The 12,835-nt window shown below is 38.0% G+C and overlaps 1 protein-coding gene across 1 annotated transcript; it reads right to left on the bottom strand.

Annotated features, from left to right (window-relative positions):
- Nucleotides 1-5: 5 nt before the first annotated feature.
- Nucleotides 6-11,223, bottom strand: LOC139938190 (uncharacterized). The gene is made up of 11 exons (XM_071933586.1): nt 11,065-11,223; nt 10,322-10,453; nt 8,790-8,891; nt 8,130-8,264; nt 6,980-7,093; nt 6,714-6,833; nt 5,808-5,993; nt 4,510-4,714; nt 2,437-2,702; nt 1,694-1,842; nt 6-1,282 (listed from the first exon to the last, which is right to left on the bottom strand). The coding sequence occupies exons 1-11, from the start codon at nt 11,174-11,176 to the stop codon at nt 1,100-1,102; spliced, it is 1,704 nt and encodes a 567-aa protein (XP_071789687.1). The 5' UTR covers nt 11,177-11,223; the 3' UTR covers nt 6-1,099.
- Nucleotides 11,224-12,835: the final 1,612 nt, after the last annotated feature.

Raw genomic sequence — 12,835 nt, 5'->3', positions numbered from 1 at the left:
TCGATTTGTCAGCATCATTATCCACTTCATTCTGTCATTTTCATTCTCATGAAGAATGCACATGGCTTGGGATAAAGCCTGGTTGTTCAGATATTGATCAGCCCAGCAGAAAATGTCACAACTGTCTAAATAAATATACATATCAACCCCAAAAATTAAATAAATATACTGTACATGTTTTTATTCCTAATTTCATACTATTTAACCTTATAGCGTCTTTGGCCCCAAAAATACTCCACTTTATGATAACTCAAACCTAGATGTTTCGGAATTTGATAAAACTGGTACACCAGTTTCAATGATAAGCAACTGTTGTTTTGGCCTGCAGTACAAATTCAGAGAACTCCCTGATGAGATGATGGATGGTTGGAGATTATTATTTGTTTAACTATTGAGAGATCATTCATTTCTGTATAATCCTCACTATACACACAGACATTGGTTTACTGTTGTCTCTTTGAAACAATATTTTCTTGTAATAGTGTCTGGAAAAAATTATATTAAACAGAAATTTTATTTTGTTTTAGAAACATAAATACTGTTATACTTAACATAAGAAACATTGGAATATTTCAACTCGGGTCATGACCTTTACTCTGGTTACTTTTTGGTTGAATAGAAGCAGGGCCCAATTTCATTGAGCTGCTTAATGGTCGATTTTGTGCTTGCTGTACATTTTCAATTTCATAGCGCTGCCAACCGTAAGCACACAAAAAGGTGTGCTAACCTTCCAATGCTTACTGCACGAAAATGAATGACGTCACAATGCAAATCCATGGTGCATAATGTAAGCTGTGAAATACGCTTAAACCTTCGCAAAATTTTCTGTTAAAGGAAGCAGTTTGCTTATCGGCATAAAACCTGTAAGCACAAAAGTTCGCTAAAAACAAGTTAGTACTGCTTAGCAGAATCAGGTTACCATCCAAAAGTACATTAAGTTTGCATTGTTGTGGCTGGTGCCCAATCAATTTTTGCTTAGTAAAGAAGTTTGTCAAGCAGTAATTTCTGCTCAACAGCATTATGAAATTGGGCCCTGTTCAGATCTTGCATGTCATGGTCATGATACAAGCTGCTTTAAGCCACAATGGTCTATACAGGGTTAATTATCAGGTTGAACGCCGTGCTCAAATATGAGATTATCAATCCATTGTTGGTAGTATGCTACTTTGGTGTACACTCCTGGATTTAGGGGTAGTGCGCAGCCTCGGCCCCAGCTTGTGATGCCCACAACGTGCCATCGACCATCGTCCAGCTCGCACACCAGTGGCCCACCAGAATCACCCTGAAAGAGAGACAACAATTTCAGTTTATATTTTAAAACTTTATTGATTTTAAAGAATGATATAGATATGAGAACGATATGGGTAGTTCCCATTGTATATTCTTTGCTGTGTAAATGTCTGGTCCTTATGAACTTCTCTTGAGATTGTGTCTTGCTATTTATTCTACTGTCACGGATTGGATTTCGGAATTCAGGAAAATAGTAAAAAGGATTGTCCTGTCTAGAAGGAAATTAGCCCGGTCTACTTCTGTAAGTTAATGGATCGAGGGGACTTCTCGTTGTTAGTTTCACTGCTGTGGAGTGAGTTCTTAATTGGTCTCAATGATTGGACGCGCCTGCTCTAGTCATAGTCAGGAGACTCTCTTGAGTCAATACAACATCTTTTGGGGTATCTCTGAAATCCAATCATACCTGACAAGCATCCACCTGTCCATGCAAGTAACCCGCACAAATCATGCCGTCTGTCATCATGTGCGAGTAAACATCTTTGTGGCTGCATATCTTCTGGTGTATAATTGGTACTTGGGCCTGTTGGAGGTTGGGCGCCTGTGTTCCTCCCACTGATACACAGAAATGGTGTAGTATTGGAGAAAAGAGAACAACAATTATTTGTAAGTTCTTGAAGCAAACAAGAGTTGAGGGCTGCATCTTCATGAACAAAGCAGGAATGGGGGGAAAATTTGTAGTTGGGCCTGTTGGAGTTTGTTCCACAGGTTATTGCAGAATGAAAACAAAAATTGTTAATTCTTGAAAACAAAAGCAAAAAGTAGTTAATGGCCCGACGAGTTGACCCTAGCAGAATATTTCTCGAAGGCTAAAATGAAACTTGAAAATTGTGCATTTCACTTGAAAAAAATTCTCTGAAAACTTCTCATAATTATATCTTCATTAAGGTTTATTTATTTATCTACTACATCTATTTTTATACATCTATTTTATCGTTGCGGTACCCGCTGCCAAAACAAAGGATTCAAACTGCCTCTATAGCTATCGGGTAATCTTAGTAGTCTCTTTTTTCACAGGATTCTGGAAAGTGCTTAATATACAGTGCTAACACACATCAATGTATGGGTAAAAACCAAATAATTAATATGTTTTTTTATTTGTTTTTTTTTTTTATTTACAACCGCTGTTGTCTTCTTAACACCACCTACTTTCTGTGAGTCCCCATCCAGTCACAAAGCATGGTATCTTATTGACCATGTCCAATTCACGATCGAGGCAAGCTGTGTTTATATGCTGACCATCCAATTCGATAGGCTTGTCCAGTATCAAGATGGCGACATCGTTGCGCGTCGTCCTTGGATCGTACCCAGAGTGCTTGATGATCCTCTTAATATTTGCGCGCTTCTCATGGGCGACCAGATCCATATCGATGGTGTGTTTGCCGAGGTGGACTTCCCATAGCATTTTGTTTTCCCTGGATTTGTTTCAAATTTGTAAAATGAGTTTGGATTGTTGGTAGATTAGATTGTTTTGTTCATATTAAAGCCATTGGACCCTTTCGGTAAACAGTGTTTTCCAAGGCCCACACTTTGTGCACCACAATTTCTATATCAAGTAACAAACCTGTGAAAATTTAGGCTCAATGGGTCATCGGAGTCGGGAGAAAACAACGGAAAAACCCACCCTTGTTTCCGCGCGTTTCGCCGTGTCATGACATGTGTTTAAAATAAATCCGTAATTCTTTGCCGTTTTCTCAAAAAGTAAAGCATTTCATGGAATAATACTTCAGGAGAAGTCTTTCACCATTGCCTTCTGTAAACCCTATAAGTTATTTGTAAATCTGTGAACTTTTTTTTTTTCTGAACCGAAAGGGTCCAATGGCTTAAAAAAACAACACTTATTATCCAGTGATAGTTAGTGATATGAAGGAGCTTTGATAGATCAAGGTAATGCCCTCACTGTTTTACAAGAAACATCAGAAATGTCTTTTTTTAGACTTTTCATTAAAAGAGTTTAGTTTTACTTTAAATACTTCATATCACTCTCAGGAGTATCATTTTAATTCAAGAAATTTGATGTGGCCATTAAAATTTGGTATTCACCAATCTATGGCCCCCACCTTTAAAGGAACACGTTGCCTTGGATCGGACGAGTTGGTCAAAACAAAAGCGTTTGTAACCGTTTTTTTTTATATAATGCATATGGTTGGAAAGATGTTTTAAAAGTAGAATACAATGATCCACACAAGTTTGCCTCGAAATTGCGTGGTTTTCCTTCTACTGTGCGAACTAACGCGGTCGGCCATTTATGGGAGTCAAAATTTTGACCCCCATAAATGGCCGACGTGTTATTCGATGAGGTAAAAGGAAAACCACGCAATTTCGAGGCATGTTTGTGTGGATCATTGTATTCTACTTTTGCAACATCTTTCTACCCATATGCATTTTATAAAAAACTGTTACAAACGCTTTTCAAAGACCAACTCGACCGATCCAAGGCAATGTGTTCCTTTAAGATCAATGGTTGTTTGTGAAATCACCTCCAGGTTAGTTTGTTTGTTTACATGATCTTCCCATCGAGGGAACTCTGCAAACTCCAACAAGGAATATAAACCCCAAGCTGGCACCGGCCAGTCTCTCTCATACAAACATTGGTTTAACGTCTATGATTATGAATTGCACAAATCAAGAAATTGTGATCCAGTAACTAGAAGACAATACCTATTTTAGTCATTTTGAAATCAGCATTTAGCTTGGGGATTCAAGCCCACAACCTTGTGATTGCAACTGAACTCATTTTCATTCTGTTTTGACAAATGTAGTATTGGTGCAAGACGTTGTTACTCACACTCAACTCACTCAACTATCCCGACCCCCTGCTCGCTCCCTCCTCGCTGCGCACATTACTATCATCTTGCAATAAGACGTTTGGTGCAAGACACTGTTATTCACGCTCAAATCACTCCACTATTGCGTTCTCCCTGCTCGCTCCCTCCTTGCCTTGCCGCGCACAATACTATCCTATTGCAACAAGACTACATTTTTCAGAACATAGTGAGAATGAGTTTGGTGTGATGGGGGTATAAACCTTTATTATGCTGCCTCTATCTTGGTCATGTTCCTCAGATCAAATAACAATAATGAATGCTAATAATCTTGTTGCAAATAGGAACCAGACTATTTTGTTCTTCCAGCCTCGGTTTGGTTACATTGATATCAATGGGAGGAATTCAAGATGGCTGCACCATGATATATGTCCATTAGGGTACTGCAGAAACTTACATAGTACCCATGAAGCAGTGAGCGGCCGTCAGTACAATGTTGTTATGAACCAGCGTACCGCCACACACAGCGCCGTAGTGGCTGCTTGAGTACTTATAGATCAGCTGTGCCTGCCAGGGCCAACCACCACGGTCTGCCTCCTTGCCACCAATAACTCGCTTCACAATGTTCCCCTCTTGAGGTTTTCTTGTTCCGCAACCCGCCGCTGACATTTATGAGTGGTAGGGGGAGGGGGTGGAAGATGGGGGGGGGGGGGGGAAATGAAAATAATAATGTATTTTTTTTTTCAGATGAAGTATTGGGTCTGGCCACTTTATTCTCATTTAAACTGATTATGGATATTATTACTGTCTCTGTAAAATTCTATCCAAAACTGTTATGAAGATTTGTTATATTGAAAACAACCTATGACAGTTGCCCTTAATGCATATTTTGCTCATCACATAACCACGCTCAAGGCAGGGGCTATACAAAGGGAAGATGACAAGTATGTAATATATCCATTTTGTAAAGAAAAACATATTTGCAGAGTTTGAAAATGGCAGCAAGGCTAGGTCACTCGAAAATGGAAAGAACACAATGTCTCAGTTGAAGATGATGCGGAGGAAAACTCTTGAGAATTATTCCAGGGAAAAACCCACGCAGTCAGGTTTGGGACTGAAAACCCAATCCACATAGTGCCCTCCGCAGAATTTTAACAGGGTCCTAGAGGTGGAAGGCGAGGAAAGATACCACTACGCAAACCTGACCGCTTGATTGTCCAACCAATCCATTAATCCGACTGGCTTAGTGTTATTGGGGATTATTCGTCATTAGCTCCCACTCTGAACATAATCCCCCTCTGCCATTTTTTTCTGGTTCACAGCCTGACCACCGACACTAACAACTCAAATTCTTATTTCTCAATGACCACAGATTTACGTTAAACTTACACTGCTTGAAGATAATATATTAGTTGCTGAGGTGCTGTAGTGTTAGAGAAAATGAGTAAAACAATGTCATGAAAATACATTTTTACATGCTAAAACAATTTTCGTCTCGTGATCACTGAGTCGAAAATTATGTATTACTCATTTCTCAAAAACTACAGCACCTCAGCAAGTAATATTTTCAGAGAAGCTTTCTACTATCATTATCTTCAAACTGTGTAAGTTTAATGTAAATCTGTGGACATTGTGTTTTTTGTCCTACAAAAAGTACATAGACCCTTTAAAAGCAGCTCTATATTCGAAAATGGACCCTGGTGTTACCTCTTACCTTACTTTATGGAGGACAAAATTTAAGAAGATCTTTCTTACCCTTTTCTACAACACATTCTTCTAACTGACATTCCTCGGATGCAATTTCTTTTCCAGAACATGTGGAACTCAGTTGGTGGCACGTTCTATAGCGGGTCCTCATACCAGGTCCGCAGAATGTGCTACACTCGGACCACAAGGACCATGAACTCCAGCCATACGCTGGTTCCCATATAGATTCAACATCTAAGAGTTAAACATGGTCCAGCTTAAGTTGTTTGCAATAGAAAGAAAGTGGTTTTTTTTCACAGAACTGGGGAAAGTACACAGTGCTAACACACATCGTTGTATAACGGGTTAAACCAAAACTCTCCGATGCAAATTTGACATCTATTATAATTGTTGCAGTACCCGCTGCTAAAACATAGGATTCTAACTACCTCTAGCTACTGGGCAATCTCGGTGGTCTAGTTGGTATGACACTGCTCTAGAATTGCAAGGGTGGTGGGTTCTAATCCAACCTGAGTAAAATGCCTGTGATTTTGTTCACAGAACTCGGGGAAAGTACTGAGTATACAGTTCTAACACACATTGGTGTAAGGTCAAAACCAAAATTAATGGAAAGAAAGTTGATGCACAGAGGGAAGATATTGTTGATCTGGAAAGAGGATGTCGTTCCATATCCTTGCTCCGAGGCAAAAAAAGCAGAACCCTCCCCCCCCCCCCCAAAGTAAAATAAAATAAATAGAATATAAGATAAATAAATTAAATAATACAAATAAACATTAATTAAAAACAAAAGTAATACAATTTTAAAAACATTTTTTTTAAAGATATAAAGTAAAAATTGAAAGTAAATATGTACAAAATAATAATCAGATGAATAAAATAGCAAATGGACAATTCAAGAGGACTGACCATTCCAATCTACTCCATCCACCCCTTCCAAATCAACATATTCCTTACCGCATTCAACCTCATCAGAGTTGTCTCCACAATCATCTTCGTCATCACATCTCCAATTCTGTGGCACACAAAAGTAGCCATGACCACATAGAAACGCACCCGTCCAGCAACGATCATTAACTGCAAAAGGAAAACAAATTAAACATCAAAGAAATATATAACCAGCTGAGAAAATAAATACTCTTTTCAAACCCTGAATTTGTTTTAAAGTGAGATTTGATATTTTGCGTGCTTAATGAATTCTTTATCTCCGATATATTTCTTACCGTCATAGCCACAAGTCTCTGGCATTTCATCAGAGAAATCTTCGCAGTCCGCGAGGTTATCACACACCCAGGATGACTTGATACACCTCTTATTAGCGTCACACCGAAAACAGGCTATAATCACAACCATTTAAAACAGTTTATCAAGTTCCAACAATTTTTTACAAGTATACAGTTTAAAAATTTATGGTATTTATTTTAATTGACCTAGACTGGTGCCTTAAATGTTTAAAGCCATTTGACACTTTCGGTAAACAGTGTTGTCTAAAAGCCCACACTTCGTGTATCCCAACCTGTGAAAATTTAGGCTCAATCGGTCATCGGAGTCGGGAGAAAATAACCGTCAAACCCACCCTTGTTTCCGCACGTTTCGCCGTGTCATGACATGTGTTTAAAATAAATCCATAATTCTCGATATCGAGAATTGATAGTTGTTTTAATGTTTTCTCAAAAAGTAAAGCACTTCATGGAATAATATTTCAAGAGAAGTCTTTCGCCATGACCTTCTGTAAACCCTGTAAGTTATTTGTAAATCTGTGAACTTTTATTAATTTTTTTCTGTTCCGAAAGTGTATAATTAAATGGCTTTAACAGAGACAGTGGGCTTTAAAAATGCAGTGTTGTTATTATTGTTATGTGTTATATGGTGTCATGGCTCAGTTTAGTGGTTTAAAGCATTGAATTCAAGTTCTTGTGGTGGTTAAGTCATTGATATGTGGGTTTGAATCCCCCAGTCATGACTTTGTGTCATTGAGCAAGATGCTTTATTAAAATTGATTTCTCCACCCTGTTGTATAAATGGGTACCTGCGAGGGTAGAGGTTGATATTGTGTATGAAAAAGCCTTTAGAGCACCACAGCATTTCAGGGCTGTGTACTCCCCAGGGAGCTGTTGTTGGCCCAATGACCAGGGCCCAATTTCATATAGCCTGTATCACAAAAACTTGATAAGCACAGAAAAGTATTGCTGAACAGAATTAGTTACCAGCCAAAATTACATGACATTTACCTTGTTCTGACTGGTGCCCACTTCAATGTTTTTTTAGAAAAGAAATTTGGCTAGCATTCTTTTGTGCTTAATAGCTTTATGAAATTGGTTCCAGGGAAGTGATGTAAAGTGCATTGATACGGTTGCTTGAGGGTTTACTTACAAGCCCTCATGCTGTCGCAGTCTTCTTGTTCCTCGTCTGACCCATCTAGGCAATCTTCTACTCCGTCACATACTTGAGAATCTGTCAAACATACGGTGCCGTTGTCACACTTGCTTGATTCACACTTTGGCTTGACTACACAGATAACAAAAATGGTGAAAAGGGGAAAACAAAACCTTTACAATGGATTTAAATCTGTCCCTTGTGGGATAAATAGCAATACAAATTTGTTTAGATGTCAAGTAGACTTTGTATACGAGAGTGAAATTGAAACTTGGAATTCAAACATGTTCACACATGCACGCTTCAAAATTACTACAAATAAAAGTTGTATAAATTCCAGCTCAAAGAGTTACTATGATTTGAAGTTTTTTGTGGAAAGTAATTATTATTCTGTGTAATTGAAATTGTCACATAATTTCACCTTATAAATGATGCAATATGTGCCAATTAAATTCAATTTTATTTAATTGATGCATAATAACTTATATTATAAATATATATTTAATATTTTTTTTTAAATGCAACAATTGAGCATACCTATATTCTGACGAAATGTGTTTAAATTTCTAGAAGTAAAGCACCGTCTATATTTGCTTTGTGTTTGTTTGACAGTGTTTTTGAAGTTGTTTTATTGCAATTACTTTAAACTATACTTACTGCAGTTTTCCTGTTTTTCGTCAGAGTTATCCTGGCAGTCTGATTGGCCATCACACAACCACGCATCAGCAACGAGTCCCTGTCCATCCTCACAAGTAAATCCTGCCATCAAAAATGTTTTAATCAAAATAAAACTTAAATCTTACAAGCCCTTAAAGACAAAAGGAATGTTCAGTTTTAAACTCTTTAGGTTTATTTTCTTTTTGTGAACACAAAATTTTGGCAAATTTTACTGCCAAAATGTAGGTAAAAAGTAAATAGAATTGGCTGTTGCAAACGGCCCACCAACCAAAATTACATAATAGCATAAAATGCACAGAATAGTTAATGACTCGACATGTCAACCCTAGCAGAGTCTTTCACAAAAGCTATATAACACCACAACACACATGAAAGTAAGTTTTAAAAAAATAACCTGCGATTCTTTCTACTTACAAACTCAGAAATTGCCAGAAAGAAAAACATAATTAATTGTTGTATGATTATCCTTTCTAGTCACGCTAGTGTAATGACAATATTTGTAAATTTTTGTACAGTCGACTGTTTCCCTGTTCCCCACCGTTATCCTGATAAAAACAAACTCCGGATGAATGCCTATTATCATGCTCAAGAGGCCAGAACGCTACGTGTCCAATGTCGGCACAAGTAGCTTGCCCAATGTCGGCGCAGTGCCGCTTTATAGGGACGTCCCAGGGTTTTTTTGCCTCCAGAGTCCTTGTTATATAACCAACAAATTACAACCGTTTTGCCTGTGATATATACTTGTTACACTTCTTCTCACCCGTACACCCCATACGCTCTTGATTTGCTGAACAAGGAGCCATTCCAACAGCTTTATACCACTGAATATTTTTGGATGGCAGTCGATTTCACGAAACGCTCGGAGTAACTCGGGATAACTTTCCGTATGACGCCACCACTTTTTCACTCATTTTTACAAAAAGGGATATCTCATTGAGGTGATGAAAAGTGGTGGCGCCATACGGAAACTTTTCCGGGTTATCAATTCCTACCTTAAAGACAGTGAACACTATTGGTAATTACTCAAAATAATTATTATCATAAAACCTTACTTGATTACGAGTAATGGGGAGAGGTTGATAGTTTAAAGCATTGTGAGAAGCGTCTCCCTCTAAAGTAATGTAGTTTTCGCGAAAGATGTAATTTTCCACGAATTTGATTTCGAGACCTCAAGTTTAGATTTTGAGGTCTCGAAATCAAGCATCTCAAAGCACACAACTTTGTGTGACAATGGTGTTTTTTCTTTCATCATTATCTCTCAACTTCGACGACCGATTGAGCTCAAATTTTCACAGGTTTGTTGTTTTATGCATTTGTTGAGATACACCAACTGTGAAGACTAATCATTGACAATTACCAATAGTGACCACTGTCTTTAAGCTCCCCGATTTTTTTTTTTTTTTTTTTTTTTTTTTTCACTTTTTAAATAATTATTCTTCTTGTAGCCCCATACAAAGGGTGGCGTTTAGCCTTGTTTTGGGCGAACTTGCATAAAAAAAACGTAGATTTACCTGTGTATTTGCAATGTTGATGTTCGTCACTTTGGTCGTTGCAGTCGTAATACCAGTCGCACTGCATGCTTGCTTCAATGCACGTACCATCGCTGCAGGTAAAGCCGTTCAAACCACAGTTTCGGGATTTATCTAGGGATATTTCAAAAGGAAACAAAACAACCCGAAAGAGGGTGTTATCAATCACTAAGACAAAATTTTGAATGTCCATATCCTGACACCACTTTTTTTTACTAATACCAATAGGAATGTTTTATTTGAGTAAATCAGATACTATTTTATTTCATAACGAATGGAAAAGTGGTGGCAGGATACAGACATTTTCCCCGAATTTTTTTTATAACCGATTTATTCAGTATTGCTATTTTATACCGATTTAAAAATGCTTAGTGTTATTTTTTGATTGGTTGGCGCTACCATGATTCAAGGATTGGTCGATAGGCATACTATTCAAAACTGCATCCTCTTTGGGAAATACTGAGCGGTTTCAAATTAATGGCCGACATTATAAAGATATTCCAAGTAAAACTCTTGTATTCGTTTTTAAAACACCAACTACTCTGTTACTTTAAGGGGGCTGTTTGGCCTATTGATTAGTGTAAAGAAATTATAAATCAAACAGAGTAAGATCCAGTTCAATAACTCCAGAAGCAACAACCTGCCGTTTCAATGATAGCGACATTGTTGCCGGGATCATGAAGCAACACCATTTTGTTCCTAAATAGTTACATAAGTTCACAAACCTTTTACATGTGATAGCGGAGAAGCTTCGAGTTTAATTCCTAAAGTGGCAACTACAATCACCATTACAGTTACACGGTGTAGCAAGGTTGAAATCTTCAGTAAGACGGCCATGTTCCCACCGCCGTAAGCCCAGACGATTTAACGATGTGCAGAGCAACGTTGGCAGTGGTCGAATGTTGTAGTAAACTCTTGTTTGGTTTCGTTCTGCACAATGTAAACTACCGTGGTTTTTTGTCTACCTTTGTTGTTTCTTGTCGCGGGAATTTGAGATATTCAAAAAAGCCATTTGTTGCAACAAGAATGTGCCGCCATTCTTGAGAGCTGTCACGGGCTATAGGACTTCGCTGTTCTATTTCCCGAGTAGGGGAAAGTTGTGCATTATTTTCAAAAGGGTGTACTGTGGCCGACGCACTTTGTTCTTTTCAGTATAGGTGCTTGGTATTTATAAAGACAACAAAATTAATGACCAACAGCTGTATCTGAAAGGGTCACAAAACAGTGATACAACATTACAAGTAAAAAGCCAGTAGAACATTTCGGCATGTTGTGGAAAAGCGGATTTCCTTGATCTTTCTGTGATGCATTCATCTAATCCTACCTCCATGCTTAAAGGAACACGTTGCCTTGGATCGGTCGAGTTGGTCTTTGAAAAGCGTTTGTAACCGTTTTTTATAAAATGCATATGGGTAGAAAGATGTTGTAAAAGTAGAATACAATGATCCACACAAACATGCCTCGAAATTGCGTGGTTTTCCTTTTACTTCGTCGACTAACACGTCGGCCATTTATGGGGGTCAAAATTTTGACTCCCATAAATGGCCGACCATGTTAGTTCGCACAGTAGAAGGAACACCACGCAATTTCGAGGCAAACTTGTGTGGATCATTGTATTCTACTTTCAAAACATCTTTCCAACCATATGCATTTTATAAAAAACGGTTACAAACGCTTTTGTTTTGACCAACTCGTCCGATCCAAGGCAACGTGTTCCTTTAAGTTGAAACCGGACATGTTACGTACAACTGTAAGTTAGCTCTGGAATGTGTGGAAGTAACTGTCTGCAAAAAGTTTAGTCCCAAAATATTGCGAGGTAAGTGATATGTTTGCAACCTTTATTTAGAGAAAAGCTGGACGAGGGGTAAACAAAAAAAGTCACTGGTTTTGTGTAACATAACCTTGTAACTAATCAAGGGCCGTATCAAAAATGATATTATGGATGTGGCTATGGGCTTAGAACGTTAATGATAGAAGATCTAGCTATAGAAGTGTAGTCATTGGGTTTGGCTACGACTACACGTCTATAGAAGTGGCTTTTCGTGTCATCCTGTGACCGTGTGTTGGCCAGGAGGCCGGTATAATGTGCATAAAAATAATATTCTATTATAGGGTTACGCCAACTTGGCCTAATTTTTAATTAGGGGTAGTTTTTGTATTGTTTATTAGGGGTGTTTGTTTTTGTTTGGGTGATTGCTCTAGTGTTTTTATCTCAGCATAAAAACATAAGTTTACAACTTTTCATGAGTTTGGGTAGATCGGTTTGTGTTTTAAAATGCAACTAAAAATGCATTTGGTTTTTTTTCCCGAACACAGATATTAATGTTAACAATGGCCTTTCCTCCAAGCTTTAACAAATCACGTGGTGCTTATTTAACATGTTATCCAAAAGCAAAGGGCAGTGTTATCTAACTGTTGTAGACACTGTTGATACAACGGTTTAACTTTTTCATCACCGCAAAAGTCCATCCCCGAGGACAATTTAAGCCATTGCAT

The sequence above is a fragment of the Asterias amurensis genome, chromosome 6 (genome assembly GCF_032118995.1).
Source record: "Asterias amurensis chromosome 6, ASM3211899v1".
Taxonomy (NCBI): domain Eukaryota; kingdom Metazoa; phylum Echinodermata; class Asteroidea; order Forcipulatida; family Asteriidae; genus Asterias; species Asterias amurensis.
This window is presented reverse-complemented; position numbering and strand designations above follow the sequence as displayed.

Coding starts and splice junctions, on each gene's coding strand:
- LOC139938190 (XM_071933586.1), bottom strand. CDS start 11,176: ATGGCCGTCTTACTGAAGATTTCAACCTTGCTACACCGTGTAACTGTA. Junction 8,265..8,789: donor CGAAAAACAGGAAAACTGCA/GTAAGTATAGTT, acceptor TTATCTGTGTAG/TCAAGCCAAAGTGTGAATCA. Junction 2,703..4,509: donor CACTGCTTCATGGGTACTAT/GTAAGTTTCTGC, acceptor AAACAAATCCAG/GGAAAACAAAATGCTATGGG.